Source organism: Staurois parvus, unplaced genomic scaffold (genome assembly GCF_062004578.1).
Source record: "Staurois parvus isolate SC_StPar_1 unplaced genomic scaffold, SC_StPar_1.0 ptg000299l, whole genome shotgun sequence".
NCBI lineage: Eukaryota > Metazoa > Chordata > Amphibia > Anura > Ranidae > Staurois > Staurois parvus.
In genome coordinates this window covers 21,707,543-21,729,847 of record NW_028318095.1, presented here as the reverse complement: position 1 = coordinate 21,729,847, position 22,305 = coordinate 21,707,543, and the positions used below count along the sequence as shown (strand labels likewise).

Below are 22,305 nucleotides of genomic sequence, written 5' to 3'. Positions count from 1 at the left end.
TTTTTTTTTCTTCCCCCAGCACATGCTATCGCAGTGCAGCAGTTGAAGCTGAACACATGGGAAACAAGGCAGTTGTCTTGGCATTGGAGTGAGGGTAGGTGACACTTGGACATGCAGTTAACGCTGGTCCCGAAAACCGCTGGTCAGCCATCTTGGTGCCCACTGAATGCTGCCACCTACTGTCTGGAGGACCTGTCAGCAATTCCACATCACTGCATGGCCAGTTAACCTTTCCCTATGCTATCCAAAACTGACTTGTGTTACTATTATTAAATGTCCCTGTTCCAATGTACATACAAATTCGACTTAAGAACATACCTACAGAACCTATCTTGTTCGTAACCTGGGGACTGGCTGTAGTGATATATTTTCAAGCATTTCTTTCTTTTAATTTTGATGATTAGGGTTTACAGCTAGTGAAAACCCAAAATACAGTATCTCAGAAAATTAGAATATTGTGAAAAAGTTCAATATTGTAGACTGTGTCACACTCTAATCAGCTAATTAACGTAAAACACCTGTGAAGGTTTCCTGAACCTTTAAATGGTACCTCAGTCTGGTTCAGTAGGTTACACAATCATGGGGAAGACTGCTGACTTTACGGTTGTCCCGAAAACATTGACACCCCCAACATGGAGGGTTAGTCACAAAAGGTCACTGCTAAAGAAGCTGGCTGTTCACAGAGTGCTGTATCCAAGCATAATAATGGAAAGTTGAGTGGGAGGAAAAAGTGTGGTAGAAAAAGGTGCACAAGCAACCTGTATAACCACATCCTTTAGAAGATTGCGAAGCAAATGCCATTCAAGAATTTGGGGGAGAATCACAAGGAGTGGACTACAGCTGGTATCAGTGCTTCAAGAGCCACCACACACAGATGTATGCAGGACCTGGGCTACAACTGTCATATTCCTTCTGTCAAGACACTCCTGAACCAGAGACAGCATCAGAATTTGTCTTACCTGAGCTAAGAAGAAAAAGGACTGGACTGTTGCTCAGTGGTCCAAAGTCCTCTTTTCGGATGAAAGTAGATTTTGCATTGCATTTGGAAATCCCAGAGTCTGGAGCAAGAGTGGAGAGACACAGAATCCAAGTTGCATGAGGTCCAGTGTGAAGTTTCCACAGTCAGTGATGATTTGGGGAGCCATGTCATCTGCTCGTATTAGTCCACTGTGTTTTATCAAGTCCAAAGTAAGCACAGCCCTCTATGGGGAAATTCTGGGGCACTTCATGCTTCCCTCTGCTGACCTGCTTTGTAGAGATGCTGATTTAATTTTCCAGCAGGGCTTGTTACCCGCCCACACTGCCAAAAGTACCAATACCTGGCTTAATGATCATGGTATCACTGTGCTTGATTTGTCATCAAACTTGCCTGACCTAGAGAATCTGTGCGGTATTGTCAAGAGGAAGATGAGACCCCAGACTCAACAATGCAAATGAGCTGAAGGCTGCTATCAGAGCAACCTGGGCTTCTATAACACCTCCATGCCACGCTGCATTGATGCAGTAATTCATGCATAAGGAGCCCCGACCAAGTAATGAGTCCATGCTATACTGTACATGGACATACTTTTAAGTAAGCCAACATTTCTGTATTAAAATCCTTTTTTTAATTGATCTTCTGTAATATTCTAATTTTCTGAGTTACTGCATTTTGGGTTTTCACCAGCTGTAAGCCATAATCATCAAAATGTAAAAGAAGGGAATTCTTGAAATATATCTCTGTGAGTGTGTGTATGTGTATGTAAATATACACAATTGTGTTCCAAATAATAGCAGTCAGACATTTCTACGTGGCAAATAATTTACTAGCAGGTGTAGTAGAATAATAGAAATCCAACAGACCCAACAGTCATGACATGCATGCTGCTGATTCTGTTTAATTGAATCACTAATTGAAAGGGGCATGTTCAAAATAATAGCAGTGTGGAGTTCTATTAGTGAGATAATTCATTCTTTGAAGAACAGGTGGAAATTATTGCCCTTATTTAAGGAAGGAAGGCAGCAAATGTTGTACATGCTGGTTACAGTGCATTTCTTTCTGAAATTCTGAGGAAAATGGGTCGTTCCAGACATTGTTCAGAACAGCGTACCTTGATTTAAAAGTTGATTGGAGAGGGGAAAACATATAAAGAAGTGCAGAAAATGATAGGCTGCTCAGCTAAAATGATCGCAAATGCTTTAAAATGGCAACCAAAACCTGAAAGACGTGGAAGAAAGCGAAAAACTACCATTCGAATGGATAGAAGAATAGCCAAAATGGCAAGGACTCAGCCAACAATCAGCTCCAGGAAGATCAAAGAAGGTCTAAAGTTACTTGTGAGTACTGTTACAATTAGAAGACGCCTATGTGAAGCCAAGCTATCTGCAAGAAGCCCCCGCAAAGTCCCACTGTTGAAAAAAAGACATGTGCTGAAGAGGTTACAATTTGCCAAAGAGCACATTGACTGGCCTAAAGAGAAATGGCGCAACATTTTGTGGACTGATGAAAGTAAGATTGTTCTTTTTGGGTCTAGTGGCCGGAGACAGTTTGTCAGACGACCCCAAAACCCTGAATTCAAGCCACAGTACACTGTGAAGACAGTGAAGCATGGTGGTGCAAGCATCATGATATGGGGAGGTTTCTCATACTACGGTGTTGGGCCTATTTATGGCATACCAGGGATCATGGATCAGTTTGAATACATCAGAATACTTGAAGAGGTCATGCTGCCTTATGCTGAAGAGGAAATGCCCTTGAAATGGGTGTTCCAACAAGACAACCACCCCAAACACACCAGTAAACGTGCAACATCTTGGTTCCAGACCAACAAGATTGACGTTATGGAGTGGCCAGCCAAATCCCCAGATCTTAATCCAATAGAAAACTTGTGGGGTGACATCAAAAATGCAGTTTCTGAGGCAAAACCAAGAAATAGAGAAGAACTGTGGAATGTAGTCCAATCATCCTGGGCTGGAATACCTGTTCACAGGTGCCAGAAGTTGGTTGACTCCATGCAACACAGATGTACAGCAGTTCTCAGAAACAGTGCTTATACAACTAAAAATTAATAAGTGATTCAAAGGAAAGCAAAATCTTCAAACATTTTTCACTTTATATAGTGAATGTTTGAGTTTGTAAAGAAGAATACAAACACTGCTATTTTTTTGAACAGTCTAATATTCACTTTTCTTCAATTTTGTTAGAGGAACAACACAAATTTGATATATTTTTCTTCATGTTTTGATTTGGAATAGAATGTGTAGTGTTCCCAATGCATTTGTGTGTATGGAAATAAAAGCTTTTAGAAGTATTTTGAGCTTTATTCACTTTTTTCAACGCACTGCTATTATTTTGAACACAACTGTATATATATGTGTGTGTATGTATGTGTATATGTATGTATGCATGTGTGTGTGTATATATATATATATATATATATATATATATATATACTGTATATATATAAAAAATACATTTTATTTTTGGTTTTGATTTTTTAACCTGTGCTGTCATTTGAAAAATACATCCTATAGTGGGGCTATGATCCATCCTGGAAGCACTGCTGGAATGTTAGGGTGTCTTATTTACAATATGCCACAACCAGTTCATTTTATGTGAAAAGATAAAAGGTCCAGAGCAATCTTCTAGCAATAAACGTGCTGTGAATGTACACATACAGTATGTGCTGTGCTGGCCTAGAAGCAGACATTATTTTCCTGAATGGTGTCACATTGCTGGAAGGGACAGTGACCCGATGAGCCTGTGACCTGGAGTCGCCTGTCATAACTCAGCTGACCCCCTCCACAGCCATGTGTTCCCAGCCCTTCCACACATGAGCCATGCGTTGTGTTCCTGAGGTCTGGAAAGCACAAGGCTGGCTTTCTAGAACTGACAGCTCGGAGCTCTTTGTGCCGGATGCTTTTGTTGCGACCAACCGGCTGCTTCCTTTCATGAATAATTGAGAAGGTGTTAAGTTCTGAATAAAAATAATAAAGAAAATCGTGGAGGGGGAGGGGGAGGCTGGAACCACCTGAGGAGTGGAAAATACACTAAGTGGAATCTGTAGACAGAAGGCTGAGAAGCCCCCAAATAAAGTGAGAAGCAGTGAGGAGCTGAGGGTGTGGTTTGACTGGGAACAAAGCCTGGCTGGTGGTCTTGGCTGGGGGATACACTGTCTGGAAGGCTCAGCCCTGACCATTCATGAACAGGCTCAGTTGCCTCTCCTCACCCTGAGGTGTGTGTTCATTTCCTCCAGGACAGGAATGTGACTGATCAGTAAGTAAGAACACCTCTTCTCAGTGTTTGTGTGCATGCCGTGTTAACCTTTTCTGTGCTGTGTACGGCTCTATAGCTACTGGCCTTGACTTGGCTGCATCCTGTAGAATGTTCGTATTGGCAGAGCCCTGGTGTTATGGTGACTGGTGGTGTTTTGTGTGTCCTGAGTGTTTCTTATTTATTATTTTCTGCTAAAAAAAGTATCTTTTAAATTGCATTGCCTTCGCAGTGACACATTATTTTGTAGGTAAAAAAAATGTGTATTTTATTTAATTTTTTTGTTGCTGTAAAGCATTGCATTAGCGATCCGCAGATCATGGGTGTCATGTCATGTGTGTCTCCTGCCTGCCTGTCAGTATATCTAAAAATGGGTGGAACATGTAACATGTTCCCAAAGGTGAACTCACCCTTTAAACCTACAAGGCATGAGTGTTGGCCAATTGATGCAGAATCTGTCAAAATTCGACCTGTGGTTACTCTCAGCATCACCCAGCTCAGCGAGAGGATTTTTTTAATCGACAAGAAGCTGGGTGGAAAATGTTTGTACGAACAGTGACTGCATCCAATTTAATGATTTTTCAGATATTCTGACAGCTGCATGTGCTGCCTGTCCCAATACATGAACCAGCGGAAGAGATTCCTTCATCTGTCTGTTTATGATGGAGAAAACTATACGTGTATGGCTAGCCGTAAGCTGGCTATCGATGAATCGTGGGGTTTTTTTTGTTTGCGTTCAGCCAGTGGACTGAATGGGAAAAAAATTAACTGATTGCTCCATCCACACAACACAAGCAAAGAAAAACTGTTTTCTGACAGCTGGGCTCTCTGCTGTCAGAAAACACTGATCAGTGGCTGCAGACTCTGATCAACAAAAGTTTTCCACCATTCCCGTTGGACAGAAGTTAATCTAAGAATCAACTTCTTCTGTTGAGTCAGGGTGACCACACACGCAGCAAAATTCTTCCAGTTTCCGCTGAACCAGCCGGATTTCGATCCATCTGTGGCCAGCTTTAGTCTACAGTTAATAGTATTCCCCAATCTACGGTATACAGCGTGGATAATGGAATCTTTCTTGCTAGTTATTGTATTCTGACAGCCAGCACCCACAGCTGTCAGAATATCTGAACAGTGCCTGTGTCTGCTGGGATCAGAGTTTGACAAACTTCTGGCCAGCTGCTTTCACAAAAGTTGATTGAAAAATCAACTTTTTTTGAGCAGGGTGGTGCTGATTTGGCATCTATGACTCGAATTTTGAGCAATGCATGGCAGGCTTACCTCCAGGTTCACATCTAGCATCTTATAATGGGTGCATTCTTGTTCTACTTATGTAAGGCAGCCAATTGATTTCACTGGACTGCCCTATGCGCGCCAAACGCAGCAAAGAGGCTCATGTACCTTTCTGGGCCTTGAAAATGCATGTCTGCTTGCCGCATTTGTGGTGCTATTAACAATTAATGGCAGTGCAAGCACAACGCATGTTTACAGAATGCTCTGATGTGAATGAGGCCTTAGGCATATCTAAATTAGAAAACAAAAAATGCTATATTGCAGGTTAACAGACCTTGGATGTGGTGGCAGCATTATTTTTCTTTTTAGGCTTTTTTCCCCCTTTATTTTAACCTAGTGATCCTGCCATTAACACACTTCCTGTCCTAGGGTGACAATGTTTCCTCTCTGTATAGTATGTATAGTGGAGCAGCCTTTCCACCTTCACGATAGGTTGACACAAACACTGAATGGATTGCTTGATTCGTGCTTCTTGTGCCACATAAACAAGACTGCATGTGTCAGGCATAGCTTTACGCCAAGGGAGACCCTCGATCGAAATGGGGAACCACCAGGACAGCAAACATTTTGCAAACTGATCACAGGCACACAATACCCTTGTGCATCTGACATCCATATGAATATAATCTTCTTGTAAGATATCTGGAACCCTGAAGAAAGTGTTTGTTTCCCTGAATAACCAGTTTCCAGACATCATTTTTCTGTTGCAGGTTAGAAAATGAAAGAAGTGTTGGTTAAAGCCAGCCATAGATGGTTCAAATCTCGGCTGGTTCAGCAGGGACCGGCCAAGATCTGAACCATCTATGGGCAGGCTTATTTGCACACAATTTAGTTGTTGTATGACTTGGATACAACTGGCTTGTTGGATTTTTCATGCGATTATTGCCAGAGCCTATAGCCTCTAGCAATAACCACTGCGTTCTCCAGGCAGGTGCAGTTGCCTGGATCCTCTTCTTTTGGGCTCTGCTGCCGAAGCATCTGTCTCCTCCCCTTCAAACAGTGCCCCCAGAGAAGGCCACTTGCCCTGGGGGGCACCGCTGCATGCTTGATCCCAAGCTGCTGCACCGTGTGTCCATAAGACACATAGAGTTGTGGCTCAGCCCCACTCCCCCTGCTCTCTCCTCTTTGGCTCACGAGCTGTGATTGACAGCAATGGGAGCCAATGGGCTCTAGCTGCTGTCTCAGCCAATGAGGAGGGAGAGTGCCCATACAGCGGAGGCTATCTTGAACATTGCTAAATCGGAGGGGGCTAAGGTAAGGATTAAGGGGGTTGCACACAGGTTTTTTTTTTTTTTAAAAAAAAAAAAAACCTTCAGCCTGTAGAACCCTTTTAAAGATCCTGTGGATTTACAGTCCTCCAGTCATAACAGCAGGGGATAGGAGGAGACTGTTTTGTTCTTCTTTAGTCCAGTTATCTTAAGACCATTCCCAAATTAAGATGGAAAGATTTTAGTAGTCACCACATACTAATGGCACTTTATATCTGAGTGTCTCTTGTGTTTGTCTGTTTACAAAGGGCCGTCTCTGCATAATAAACAACCTTGCACTAGTGTGACTCCTCTGTAAAGTACACAGAGAAAACAATGCAAAACCACTAATCTGCCAGGCTTGGTTTCCAACTTTCCAGGCCATGTCAGTTAGCCTCTGTCTGTGCTCACACACAAGCTGTTTATAGAAGAGTCACATAAAGGTGTCCATAGACCTGGGAGAATGGTCAGATGTGCGTGGAAACGATCAGCTCAAATGATCAGGGGGAGAAATTTTGATTCATCTATATGCAAGCTGGTTGTACTGAAGTTGATTGATCAATTGACTTGAGTACATTCAGCCTGCTGTTTTTTTTTTTAACACAATCACTGCCACTGCCTATAGCCGGCAGTAGTACATATTGTATTCTGGTGGCGGGAGGTTTCCCCACTGTCAGAACATGGTAGCGCAAGAGGAGGAAATCGACCGATGTTCTTTCCTTCAGCCCATGGTTGTAGAATGGATAATGGCATTAGGGCCAGGTTTTATGACCTTTCCAATATTTGTTCTACCCCAAGAGCAGTTGGCTACTATTATGTAGAAAATTGTGGGTGACTGCTGCAGTGTACTTGTTTTTATGGATGTACTACAAAAAGGCCCCATTCACACTGGCATTTTCTCTTTGCATGGCGTTCCTACACACCTTGATGGCACATGCAATCTCAAATGAGAACCGTTTGAAAAAAAAAATAGTCCATGTCCATTAAACATGTATTATAGTGTGTTATGCATGCTATAAAGTATGTCAGGGCAAAATAAAAAAATCTGTACATCTATGCAATACATGCACATTCCCCATGTTTTATACCTTAAAGGGTAGCACAGTGGCTAAATGGTTAGCACTTCAGCCTGACAGTACTAGGGTCGTTGGTTCGAATCCCAACCATGGCACCACCTGCCTGGAGTTTGCATGTTCTCCCTGTGCCTGCGTGGGTTTCCTCCGGGTACTCCGGTTTCCTCCCACACTCCAAAGACATGCTGGTAGGTGAATTGGCTCCTGTCTAAATTGGCCCTAATATGTGTATGTATGAATGTGAGTTAGGGACCTTAGATTGTACACCCTTGAGGGTTAGGGACTGATGTGAATGTACAATATGCATGTAAAGCGCTGGGTAAATTGACAGCGCTATAGAAGTACCTGAAATAAACTACTTTCGTGAGGGGAAAAAATTGCAAATAAAAATAATATAGCATATGCAATTGCAATACAAGTCATATTGTAATTTAATGTTTAATAAAATTACCTTTCATTTTCAATCTGCAGTACTGGAGGCATTCTGTACACCCCCCAGCAACATTTCCTGCTTGTGTGATTGGCTCACTGATTTTCCCAGAAGTCTGCACTAAGATACAAGTCAGATTTCAGGCATTCCCTGCAACAAAAATGTCATTTTTGGTGAGATACTCCCAATAGCAAATCTCGTCTAAAGGGATGCAGACACTGCAGTTCCAGCAGCTGATTGATATTTTTGAAAGCACTCCCATTAGATTCACATGGACACAGACAAACTAACAGCTCTTTCTTCAGAATGACAAGAGGTATTGCAATGTATACTGATCACCCAGAGAGGTTTTTTTTTAATCAACAAAAGTTACACTTTAAGCCTGGATTCACACTATGCAGTGTGGGACACCGCATGTGGTTCGCACAGGAATCGCACCACATTCCTGTGCAAATTACATGCAAATGTCTGTGCGGTGCGATTTGAAATTCGAAGTTTCAAATCGCATCCGCACCAAAAAGGTGCAGGACCTGTTTTTAAATCTGCACCTGAATCACATTGCGTGGGTGTTCTCACCCATGTGATGTGATTTCTGGCAATTGCATCGTGTTTTGCAGTCTGTTTTTGGGTGTCGTGAATTTATCACTGACACCCACACCAGATCGCTTAAATGCGATGCGACTGCGGTGCGGGAAACGCACAGGATTTACAGCATTTCCCACACCGCATTGGTGTGAACCAGGGCCAAGTCACACACCTAGTGTGGTGATCAGTTTTTCTGCACTGGAGGAACACTAGTCATTGAGAACAGTTGTTTTCTTTGTGTTCTGTTCACACTGCAACACAGCCCCAGAAATGCAGTGCAGTGAATCGCTATAAAGTGTATACATGCTGCATTTTATTGCAGCACACAAGAAGGAACTGCATGGTACCGCACAGCAGCACAATGCACTGCTCTGCTGTGATATGAATTAAGTGCCACTTTGTGCACTTCAGTTAGGCTCCATGTACACTGGAACATTTTTCTGCTGGCAGCAAAAAAACACTAACTCATTGTAAATGCGGTACTGCATTTACCGTGTTTTTAGCACTGGGACATTTACTTCCCATTGAAACGAATAAAAGCCTAAGTGTTAAAAGCGGTTAGCGCTTAGACGCATTTACACATGGTTTTTCCGTGTTTGGCATTTTTTTGCCAAAATATTTCTCTCCTGAACGCAATTCTTCTGTGTTCAGGAGTGGGATGTTTAACTGCCCCTAAACTCCGCTGCTGCTAAACTAAACATAAAAGCCTATGTTTGCATGGACACATAGACCTTTGTTGAGTTCAGGGGCTTTGGCAAAAAAACACCAAAAGCTCCTGAACTCATGATTAGGAGCAGCAGTGTGCATGAGGCCTCAAGTGTTAGCAGATTTAGATATAAAAACCAAATTGATGCCAAACTTATTCATTCATTTAACAGTCCCAGCCTCCCCAGACTGACAATGCTGCTGTCTGCTGTGCCTCTGGGCTTTGGCAAAAAAGTGTCAAAAGCTCCTGAACCCATGTTTAGGAGCAGCAGTGTTCATGAGGCCCAAGGCCCCATGTACACGGGACACTTCTGAATGATGGAAACTGACTACTGGAAAACGTAGGTTAAAAACGTCTGTTTAGCTGCGTTTGCATAATGCATGTGTGTGCGTTTGCGTTTAGAAGCCTTTTTTAAAGATAAGCACAGGAGAACCTCCCAAAAGCCCAGAATGCACTGAAAAGTGGTAAATTATTAACTATTTCAGACTGTTTTAGAGAAATACAGAGAGTAGAAGCAGAGACAGCAGTATGTGTTGAGATTAGCTTAGGTGTGAGTTGCTCATTAACATTTATTTTGTTTCCAAGGGTGGGAAGATGTCTGGAGAAGTAAGTCATTAAGGTCACCTGGCAGGGGGTCTTCATGAGGAATTTGAGGTGTGAATGGTCATTAACATATCTTTTGTTTCCAAGGGTGGGAGAGGACTGAGGTGTAAATTGGTCATTACAATGTGTGACAAGCTTGGTAGGAACATCCTGTTTTCAGTGTTTTGTCCATCTGAGTACCTTGAAAACGCTTTGCATGCATTTTTCATGATGAAAAAAGGCTCTGGACAGCATTGGGAACTGGAAGAGTTAAAAACATTTTTCAGATGCAAATACTTATAAACGCGATTTGCTGCGTTTAGCCACATTTACAAGCGTTTTGAGTTTGAAATTCTGATAAAATCAACTGCTAAACGCAAGTTTTCTGCATTAAAAAAAAAGGACTGTAAACTCAAATGCCTGTAAACAAAGATGTGTACATGAACACATAGGAAAACATTAGGGAGAGTTCAGGGGCTGCTGAAAAAAATGCTGAGCAACTCATAAATGTGAGTTTATCAGCAGCATGAGCCCTTATAGTTTCAAAAAAAAAAAAAAAAAGGGGGACTGTGTGATGGGCTGAAATTTGCTGCCCTACCTCTGGCTCATTGCATCTGAAACGGATAGCTGCCCGCGCAATAAACTGATGTGGTTTAGTATGACCGCAATGTGAATTTACCTTAAAAGTCCCTGCAGGTACAGAAAAATACCGATTTGATCTGCCAGAAATGGGCTTCTATAGCTGGAAGCTCTGGTTCAACAGGGTCTGGATGAATTTCAACCAGTGTGTGGTCTTCTATTCAATAAAATGTGATCTGTCAGAATACATTGTGCTGCTGCCCGAATAGTGTTGCGGTGGGACTTGTATGGATGAAAGGAATGTGATAATTTTTTTTGGTTCAGCTCACTGGCTTAATGAAAGAAACTACCAGTGTATGGCTAGCTTTATTGCCGTTATTTGTTGACAACGCTCAGCATATTTGTGTGCTGAGCGGTGTCAGACCTGTCCAACTTACAGCCACCAAACTACTCGCCCACATCGACCCACCTACTCTCCTATCTCCAAAACTTAAAGACTAATCATTCTGTGGTCTGGTCCGCTAGGCAATAGAGTGGGGGGGGATTTCTGATGTGACCAATAGGCATTTTTTTGCAGTTATTACATAGATCCCAAAACACTTTTAATGGCAAATGAGAACAAAAACAATCATTGTTGGGGCTTACATACTCTTCAACAGCATTGTGTTGTAATATACAAGCAGTGGGGTTGACTATCTTTACTGAATGAGTAGAGGCTGTTCATTAATTAATGAATTAAATAAATAATAAAATAAAATATGTTTTATTGAAATACCAATAAACAACATTTTTCACTTCTATACACTGCAGTGGTGTGGAAAAATGCACTGGCATGAGATGAGGTACGATGTGACAAAAATGTAGGAGGTATGAATACAAGCTATAGAAGTAACGGCCACTATAAAATAAAAGGAAAGGCAATACTGTCACCCATGTTTTTAAATGTTTCCTCCCCCTGATCACATTTCCTGCATACAGTTTCTAATATATCTCTATGTAAATCTTTTTTTTCAAAGCGGTCACCTAAGAGCAAAGCTCTGACAAGTGGCGTCTGGCTGTGCAGGGTCGAAAAGGCTACTCAATCCTTAAAGGGTAACTCCACTTTTGGGGGAAAAAAATGGCAAATCATAGGAAAAAATATAGTGTATACAATTGTGATACAAAATTACCTTTCTTTTCAAAGGGAAATTACGTCTGCAGTGATGCAGACCCCTTCAGTTTCCTTCATTAGAGCCTTTCAGGTGACTGATAATTATAAAATCACTCCCATTAGATTTACTTTGCATTTGGACACAGACAAACGAAAAGCTATTTTTTCAGAATAACAAAAGGAAAGAATCTGTAACAAAGTTTGTTCAAATCCCTGCAATGTACACAGATCACCCAGAGAGGGAGGGGTTTTTTTTTTTTTTCTTTTATTATAACAAAAGTGGACTTTGCCCCTGGTCACATCGGGTGTGATTTGCATGCCAGACAACTTGAAAATCGTATGACAAGTCGCACCCTATTGTCCCCTATTAGAGTGGTCATATCGGTGCGGTTCTGACTTGGTCAGAGCCGCACCAATTTCTAAAGTAGTGCACGCACTACTTTTGTTATGATTTGCATAGACGTCTGTGTCAGATGTCTTGCAAATCGCAAGGAAATCTGCAGGTCACCCGATTTTGAAATCGTTTGACTTCACTGCAAGTCGCATGATTTCAAAATCAGGTTACTGGGGTGTAAATCTTTAAAGTGGTGACACCATTCCTCTGGCGTCCATAGTTGTAGGCGTTGTTGACTCTGAAAGAATTTACACCCACCAGCCACACGCATACATGGTCACTGGATCTTTGCCACCACATGACTGAAAAAGTTGTGGGGTGGGGGGTTTGCTATTTACATTGAGACTTATTAGTAACTGTATGCAGGAAATATAACCAAACCTCTTAGAGGGTGGGTGATTGTATTTTTGTTTTCTTCTATTTTAACCCAAATCATGTTGTATGTGTCATTCAAAGAAAATGTACACATTGCTTATCATAGTTATCAGATGAAAATCTGCTGAAAAGAAGTTTAACAGCTTATCAGCTCATCATGAAAAACATGTGTAAGAGGTTTAATTGGATTTTCTTGGCCTGTTCTCTGTTTGATGTCACTGTAAAGGCAGCCGTTTAGGAAACCCCCTTGTAGTGAAAGAATGTTAATACTCCCAGTGGTAGAAGATAAATTGTGTCTCTATTTTTCCATCTTTGAATGGAAATTTAAGGTAAGGGGTGTATGGATAATTTGGTATCAGGCGAGCTGCTGCCTGTAGACCTTTCCTGAAAAATGCACAGAAATGTTTCTTTGGTGTGCAGCCATGTGATAAGAAATGTGGGGACCTCTGTACACCATAGAAATGAGAAAAAGTTCAAAGGTAGGATCTTTTTGACCTCCTAACAGCTTATTTAAATTTTGAACTACATTAAGATATTTAAAATATTGCGAAGGTCCTGGCCACCAGCTTGATGAAGGTCCTCCCCTCCCTTATTAACATAGATCAAACTGGGTTCATGCCTGGTAAGTCTACTGATGTTAATCCTAGATTGTAAGCTCCCAGGATCAGGCCCTCTTGTATTGAACTGTATTGTTGCTGTATTGTCTCCCGTCATATTGTAAAGCGCTGAGCAAACTGTTGGCGCTATATAAATCCTGTATAATATAATAATAATAATGCTCGTAGAGTTTTACGCACTTGCAGCTATCCTCAATTGACTATTACAGTACTGTTGACCCTTGATATCAAAAAAGCTTTTGTTTCTGTTTACCGGTGCTACTTGGCTTCTGTTTTGGATGCACTGGGGTTTAGTATGTGGGTCTTGTTGACCAGGGGCATGCATTATAATCGACCCAGCTCTACCCCTGAAATGGCAGACACTTTTCAAGCACAAATCCTCCCCCTCTTCAAATCCCACCTCCTAGCACAAATCCCCCCCCCCCCCCAAAAAAAAAAAAAATTTTCCTGACCTCCCAAGTGATAGAAGATAAATTGTGTCTGTTTCCATCTTTGCCCTCTTGAGCCAGGGTATGCCCAGTTGGTTCTGTTTTGTACTCAACATTTGCAAAGCCAATTAAAAGAATAAAAAAATAAACAAAGAGAAGAGGATTTGTAATTTTGGCCAGCCATTCTTGTGATACACACCTCTGCCATTCAGTGAAATCACTGATGGGACTGCCGCTCCCTGGTTTAACATTGCTTTCCTTCATTGGCTCCTTGCTCATTAAAAGTGGCGCTTATTTGAGCATTGACTCCCCATCAAATAACAGTGCTGGAAGCAGGTGTCATAGGAAGCTGTACTGTTGAGTTCGATAAGTTAGAATTGGGAGGTACATTTCTCATTTGTTTGACTTTGTAGTTTGAAAAACTGCAAGACTGACAGCGCTAAATTGGAATGGCAGATAAAACCACAGCCATGTGTATTTTAACTGTGTATTTAGCAGTTTGATTGGGGTTACATTTTAAATTTAATTTAAAGTGTTACTAAACCCAGCACACTGCATTCACTATATCTGGTCTCCAACAGAACATGGAAATGCAATTATTTTAGTAAATATAAACTGTTAAATACCTTTTCTTATCAGCAGTTAGAGCAGTCTTGTGACTTCTATCAGTGTCCAGCAGAGCGCTGGTTAAAGCTTTTAAAAGGAGTTTTCATTCTCCCCATGATTGTCCTATGAGGCTGCTTAACCCCTGACCCTTTGTCTGAACAGCACTGATTGGCCCTTTGCTGATCACATGCACTCTCTCAAGAAAAGAAAAAACTCTTTAGCAATACACACCAAACTGAGCATGTGCAGGCTTATGAACATGAATATTGATTTCCCATAATCCTCTGTACGAGAAATCAGATTGAAAGTGGCTAGTGTCTGCTCTATGAGCCAAGCAGACTCTATTGCATACCACACTGGTGCTACCAAAACATGTTTCAGCCACTAGGACTGAATAGGGAGTATTGGCAGGTGTGACCTGCCAGCTTTGAATTGTATTGTCACACTCTGTCTATATATGGCCTGGTAGATGTATGTGAATCACAAGAGCACTTGAAAAGAGTTACAAATATTCTAGGTTGTTAGACCATCTGTATGCGTTTTCAGTTCTGTGTTTAGTGGTTGGCATGGAGTTCTGCCGTAAAGTAGAGTGAAAATCTGTAATTTTATTTTTTGGTCACATCAAATGTCTCATATGCCTTGTAAAGAAGAAATGTTCCTATTGTGTTTAATATCTAAAATGTATTTCAAGAAATCATTAATGCATTGATTTTTATTAAAGTGTGTTTCAGTTCAGTTGCACTTGAGTTTCTTTAATTGTGTTTATAAGTGAGCAAGCTGATATTTAGCTCCAATAAGTAACTTCTACAGAAGAGGGCATACAATGGAAATACTGTACTATTGTTAGTGGCAGCATCTGGGTCAGTTTCAGCACTATTCCTCTGTTTAACAATCCGTGAAGTCATTCTTATCTCATTGTGTTTTTTTCTTCTTTTTTTCTAGAGAAATTTTTTATCTATGAGTCTTGGAGAAACACCAGAAGAAGGAGCATTTTGATCGCCAGTAGGTTTCAGATTCTGCACAGTACATTCTAAAGACATTCCAACATGTTTAACTTGATGAAAAAGGATAAAGAGAAGGATGGAATCAGAAAGGAGAAAAAGAAAGAAAAGAAGGAGAGGATGTCGGCTGCGGAGCTGAAGAGTCTGGAAGAGATGAGCATGAGGAGAGGATTTTTTAACCTTAATCGTTCATCTAAACGGGACTCTAAAACCAAACTGGAAATATCTAATCCTATACCCATTAAGGTAGCTAGCAGTTCTGAGCTTAACCTTACAGACATTGACTCGGATAATATCAGCAATAGAGGAAGTGCCCTCTATGATTCTGGACACCTCAGTACTGCTAGCTCCAGTGATGACTTGAAGATTGAAGAGAATAACTTTAAGGGTAGTGTACTTCAGCGTGCTGCTAAGTTTGGTTCCCTGGCTAAACAGAATTCTTCTGGAGTGGCACAAATGGTCAAAAGGTTCTCCTTCTCTCAAAAGAGCAAAGATGAAAGTCTGTCTGAAACTTCCACCCCTTCAGAGAGTTCTGCTGCTCCTTCTCCACAGGTTGAAATCAGAGCATTTGATGCACAAATCAGCAAACACTCTGTGCCTTCAGTGCAAGTGATCCCATCAAACAGTAGTCCAAAGGCTGTCAAAGTCCCAGAAGTAGTGGGGAAAACCTTCCCAGCTGATTTGAGGTTGCCCTCTGTGCTTCCACCACAGGCACCAGTACCAAGAGAACTGGAGCTTCAGAGAAGAAACACTGGAGATTTTGGCTTTTCTCTACGTAGGACAACTATGCTAGACAGGGCACCTGATGGCCAAGTGTATAGGAGAGTTGTTCACTTTGCAGAGCCAGGTGCTGGCACAAAAGACCTTGCATTGGGCTTGGTTCCTGGTGACCGATTGGTGGAAATAAATGGTCGTAATGTGGAGAATAAATCCAGAGATGAAATTGTGGAAATGATCCGTCAGTCTGGAGATACAGTAAGGTTGAAGGTTCAGCCCATTCCTGAATTGAGTGAGCTAAGCAGAAGCTGGTTGAGGAGCAGTAAGGGTCTACGAAAAGAGGCTAATGAAGTAAGTATCACACTACCGAGCTTTTCTAATGCTTTGTTTTGTTCACATTTGGAGATGTCTTCAAGTGTTCCAAGGTATTGCATTCGTTCTGATACTGAAACACAGTTTTTGCCGGGTGATTGTCATTGAGAGACCTCTTGAACAAACGTCTGGCTGCATATTATTCCTATTTATTTAAACTCTTCTTTATCTGTGCATTCTTGGTTATGGTTTGAATTCTTTTCCACATTGACTTAATATATATGACTAACCATAAAAGCATGACTTCTATCTGTGCGTCTTTTCTATATATACTTGCAGATGGAACACTGTTTTAGTTATCACTTGACCGTGTCCTAGAGCTTCTCAGCCTTGTGTATTCAGGGTCGAAATAGGTTACTTATAGCTTGTGTTGCTTTCTTTAAATACAGGTGTACAAATACTTTTGTGAACAGTTTAAACTGTATGTATGTAGGAGTTTTACCTGTAGCACTTATATCTAATTTTCTAAAGGTACCTATATGTGATGCTTATCATAGTAGTCAATTTTAAGTTCCTAGATTTTTCTGACCAATAGCAATTGTTCCTCCAAGACAGGCTGGTGTCTTGATGGGTCTGCTAAGAGCACAGATTTGCACATGGGTGTAGTAGGAGTATGAATTTCTGTTAACTAATCTGTTAAGAATATTTGTTGAGCTATGTATTCACGATTGAACTTCTGTCTAATGTCTATGGCACATCTGAACATGTGCAAGAAACATGAGATTTGTAGTCTGGTTGCTATGAGTTATGCCTCTCCGTTGATTTAATTTATATATATATATATATATATATATATATATATATATATATATATATATATATATGGTATATATTAATATGTTTAATATCTTCATCTATAGTTAGTTATGCATTCACATCTTGAAAGCCTTGTGATGTGTAGATGGGAATCTTTTTTTTATATTTGCAAGGAAATGATTTGGATGTTATATGTATACATTTTTCCAGTTTAGTAGTGTAGTAGTGCTATTTTACATATCTAGCTGTATATGAATATCAAGTTGCAGAAAGTAATTGTGATTATTTTTGGTTCCATTTGTACTTCAGCCTACAGTATGTGTTGTTAAGATTCTGCATATAGAAAGCCCGTAAGGTTTTCAACCCTTTCCCAGTCTACAAATTAAATATCTAAAAAAAATTTGGCTGGTGACAAGCTTTATCTTGCGCTCCCTAGCTAGGTATTTGAAGATTCGGGAGTGCAGCTTTCAGATTCATGGCTGCCACATGTGTCAATCTCATCCTTCCTTTCAGTTATTTCAGCAAGCAGGCTAAGATTGTGAATCCTGACTCATTTTGTTTCAAATTCCAATATGTCAACCACACACACCACTAAACCCTTCTCTCCTCAGTTACTGCTGGAGTTTCACATTAAAATAACAAAAGGCATAGCAGAAGAGAAAATAAAACCATATGCACAACAGCAAAACTGAATATATATCAATGTTCTAAGACTTGGCTTGTTGCATGTATCTTTCTTCTTGATGGAATAAATGTTGGAAACCATTGGATAATCGGAATTGGTATGTGACAATTCATACAACCGATAACACTTTCAGTTCTGTTTTTGGGGTTTTTTTTTCTGTGTACATTGCCTCAGCTGATGCATGCAACCAGCAATTCTGAGAACTGGAACTGATCAGTGTCCTCTTACAATACACAGAGCAGCTACTGCAGGTTAAAGCTCTGATTACACTACAGAGATAGTAAAGGTTTGACTGCCAGAACCCAGGAAAGTTTTTGTTCTGGAATAGGTCAGCTCTGTATCCAGCCAGTCAGACTTGGGCAGGAAAACTAACAATTTGTACTGTATTTTTCCATATCCACAGGGAAATTCTGTGGTTACCTTGTGTCAGTCATATGATCTATAACAATGTGACCAAGAATAATACTGAACAAATCGTGTTATATAGTACATTGCTTGCTTTTGTCTTAAACAAATCTGTACTTTACCTATTTAGGACAAAGAGATTTTCTGGATAGCCTTGTGTGATGATGGGACTCTCCTCATTACATCCAATTCAATTGCCAAAGCTCCATGGCATACATGTGTTTGAGCATCCAATTGCCAGGCTCTAAGGAGTAGTGGAATGGTTCCTTACCTTGCGTAAACTGAAAACTAAGGCCAGTCTGCAACTTATGAAGGGGATTCTGATAGCAGCAAGGGGTGGCGGGGGAGTGAATGGAAAATAAACCTAAGCAGAGGTGGCAGGCTAGCTAACTAACATGTCTGTCCATTTATGTCAATGTACAGGTTCACTGATTCATTGTTTAATGCTGATCTGTCCATTTTTTGTTGCTTAAACATCTTGTTATCTTTTGGGGACTTCGGGTGGTTGGAGGATGTTTTGTAATAAAGCGGAACTAAACCCATCAATTTACCAGTTTAAAAACATTGTTACATTCCTGGCATATTCCAAAAATGTAACTCACATTTGCCTGTGTTCTCAACCAAACTGCCAAACGATCAAATATCTGGTGTCATAACTGATCACATGTGCAGCGTTATGGGTACTGAATATTAAACAGAGGCTAAGATGGCAGCTTCCTTGGCTAAAAACAATAGGAGGGTTTAGTTCTGCTTTAATGAGAATATGACACAAGGTTATCTTTTGAGTGGGACCCAACAATGAGCTGGGAACTAAGGCAGTGAAAATTTGCTTCCAAACTCTGAGAGATGTCCTAGGCCAGTGGACAACTCCACTTTGAGTAAAATAGCACTTTTGTGTAGTCTGACCATTTTAGGTGTAAATCTGGCCATAGATTATTTAAAATGTAGCTGGTTGAGCAGGGACCAGCCAAATCTTGATCCTTGTATGAGGGTTCCTGTTTGAAAGCAGCTGATAGTTAAATCGACTTTTGTTGAATATTGGAAAACTTTTCTTCCTAAGTAGCTGCAGCCTATAACTTGCAGCTGCTGATAGTATATTCTGCCAGAAGAGAGTCATGGAGGGGGTGGGAATTCCTCAAAAAAAAAAAATCTTTTTGCCAGCCTAACTCCAAATAGGTAATTTTGAAAACAAATGGCCTGAAATGAAACGGTCTGAAAACAAATGAAAACCTGTCATGAGAGAATATGGAGACTGCATTCCTGACCTCTTCTGAAAATGTGGGCTGCCCTGCTGACCCTTTTATATCACTAATGTGAGTTACTGGCCCAAAAGGGCATACAGAGAAGTTCACATCATATGTTGGGAATGTCATTGTGGACATGAACTAAAATGATTTAGTTGATTCGGGCCAATTGCTGAACAGTATTATCTATGGAACATTTTTTTGTATGGAATCCATATTTGAAAGCGGATGGCCGGGTAATGACTTTGCATTATGTTGCACTAATGAGGCATTTCTGTAGATGTTGTCAAGTACTTTGATTTGTGGATATGCTCAAGAAAACCTTATTTCATTTTGGGTAAACCTATGAAAATGATTTAATTGGCATAACAAATTTGCATCTATTGCAACACGCTTTATATAAACTGTTGCTTTGAAGTCTGTGTTAATATATTTTGTTGCAGTTTGGTTATAATCATGAGAAGTATTCCTATATGCCTGTAGGCAAACTGGTGCTAAGAAGTGTTTTTTTTTTTTCGGTCTTTAATTTGAGGTATGTCAAAATGTTATGTATTTTCCAAAGAAGGCTAACATTACCTATTGAGGGTCAGCTTTTGTGAGTCTGTCAGTTTTAAAGTTTAAAAATATGGGAGATTCATGTTGCTGGGTTTGTTTTTGAAAGTGACAGCTCCAGAGTCGGCCATCCTTATCCTTGCTTTACTCTTTGGTGTATATATAGCGGCAGGATGTAAATATTTTATCAGCTGTTCATTGTCGAACACCTTTACAAGCTATGCCTCTGTGTAATAGTATATCTATTCTATTCCCCATAAGGGTACCATTCAGTGTGGTTGTAATATAAAATAAAACACACACACACACCCTTCATATGCCAGCGTACCCTCCAAGCCTTCTTCCTTGGTCTAACATTGTTTGTCTTCCACAATTAATTCACTTCAGTTGGTTTAGTGTTCATAGGCTATCCTATTCTTCATGAGCTGTTGTTCATGAGTTTCAGCGTGTGCATACCAGGATATTTGTTAGTTCAAATACTGCCTTTTCTCATTATGCTGAAAATAGAGGTAGTATGGGAGGAAGGCTGCAGAGAGAACACTGTGAGGAGGCTTCAGCCCACAAGGAATGTAAATCTTGCAACACTGGCTTATATAAAACTCGGATTAGAGTGGGCAAGAACTCAAAAAGTGAATTGAATTTTTCTGTGTTATAGGGAGCATTTAAAATGTTAATTGCTTGGACCAAAACTCCAGGTTTCCTTTCATTTTAAATAGATTATTTGGGCCAGCATTGCCCAGCTCTCCACTTTAGGCAATCAGAGAATGCCTTGTATTTTGATGATGTCACTACTGTGTTCTTCATTATTCTCCTTTCTGGAGAGGAAGCTGTACATGAGTTTCTACAGTGCAAGGATCTCCCTGCTTCTGCTTCATCCATTCTGTGCATCTTTGCTTCCTTCAGTTCTTCTTAAGTCCTGCTGTAATGGCAAGCAGGCAGTGATGCTTCTGCAATAAAATACACCTACCTGCCTGCTCCCAGCGGTCTCTGACAGATACGCTGAGCTGTGCATATGCATCGCTGGCCCGATTCCTGTGTGCCGTGATGAATGGCTTCTGCTCATGCGCAGGAGTGACATCATCCTGTACTGGCTAATGAAGTTGGATAAAAGATTGCCAGTACACAGACGATGATGATACTGGTGCAGGCGAGGGACAGGGGCCATTGGATTACTGGAAGAGAGGTAAGTATCAATCCCTTTTGCTGTACATTTTGCCTCAACAGTCATTAGGTGTGCAGCTCTGGCAGCAAAAGACCTACCAATATGTAACACCACCACACAGAGAAACCATGCAGAACAAGGCAAGGCAAGTCTCTTATGGGGAAAAGATCAACTTTACGAAGCCCACAGGTAATGCTGGTAACTAGTGCGTTGTCTTTTATGTTTGGATTTTCGGGCACTGCTTCTACAGTTTAAGCCCGGTTTAAAGCTAAACTCCAGGCCAGCAGCTAAATACATAGTTGAACTGTTTTATCTGTCAATTTGTTGTTCTGTAATTGTCAGACAGTTCACTTATTCCTTAATTCTATTCATGCCAGACGGCACAGCCAGGTCTGAGACCTCACATACATCTAGTGCAACTGAGCACTGTACCTCTTCACAGAACCCCCCCCACCTGGTGCAGTGCAGGAGTATCCCTGCATAAATGTGGCTGTAACTCTGTTCATTCTCCTCTTGCCATCAAGCCTCCAGTGTTAAGCTGGCCATACACTCCTATATTTGTTCTGTCCAGCCTTTGGGTTGAATGAAAGAAATCTGACAGATTTCTTCGTCAACTCTAAACAGCATGGATGGGCTAATCTCTCCAGTGGTCTGTTATGTTTGGACAGCCGGCATATGTGGCTGTCAGAATACCTCAACAGTGACTGCAGCTGATAGGCTGTGATCACTGATTGGCCAACAATTTTCTGCCCAGCTCCTTGTGTTTGAGTTTATGGAATGGGGGGCCATTCATGGATTCATTTTTTGCCGATTCAGCAGGAAACGGCCAACATTAGATCTTGTATGGGCAGTTTCAGGCTGGCATTACTGTAAATGGCTCCCTCTCCAGTTTGAAACCAGCTGTTCAGAGGATTATAGGATAGTATGACGACAGTTTTGGGTACTTATACCAACTGCATTTAAAAATGCATTGTAACCATTTTAGTGCATATATCATTTAAATAAATGGCTATCCTTTATTCTCATCCTGGTGTTCAGTTTTTTTGCTAAAGTTGACTGTAGTCCAGATGCAGTGTTTGCTTGCAGAAGTTTTTAGT

The 22,305-nt window shown here is 40.8% G+C and overlaps 1 protein-coding gene across 12 annotated transcripts in view; it reads left to right on the top strand.

Moving 5' to 3' along the window:
- MYO18A (myosin XVIIIA) overlaps positions 1-22,305 on the top strand; it is a 462,365-nt gene that overhangs the window by 43,838 nt on the left and 396,222 nt on the right. For all 12 annotated transcript variants that reach the window (XM_089683011.1, XM_089683012.1, XM_089683010.1 and 9 more), the window contains exon 2: positions 15,257-16,383. In XM_089683011.1, coding sequence (XP_089539137.1) covers positions 15,361-16,383 — 1,023 coding nt within the window. In that variant the 5' untranslated portion in view covers positions 15,257-15,360. The remainder of the gene's footprint in view (positions 1-15,256; positions 16,384-22,305) is intronic.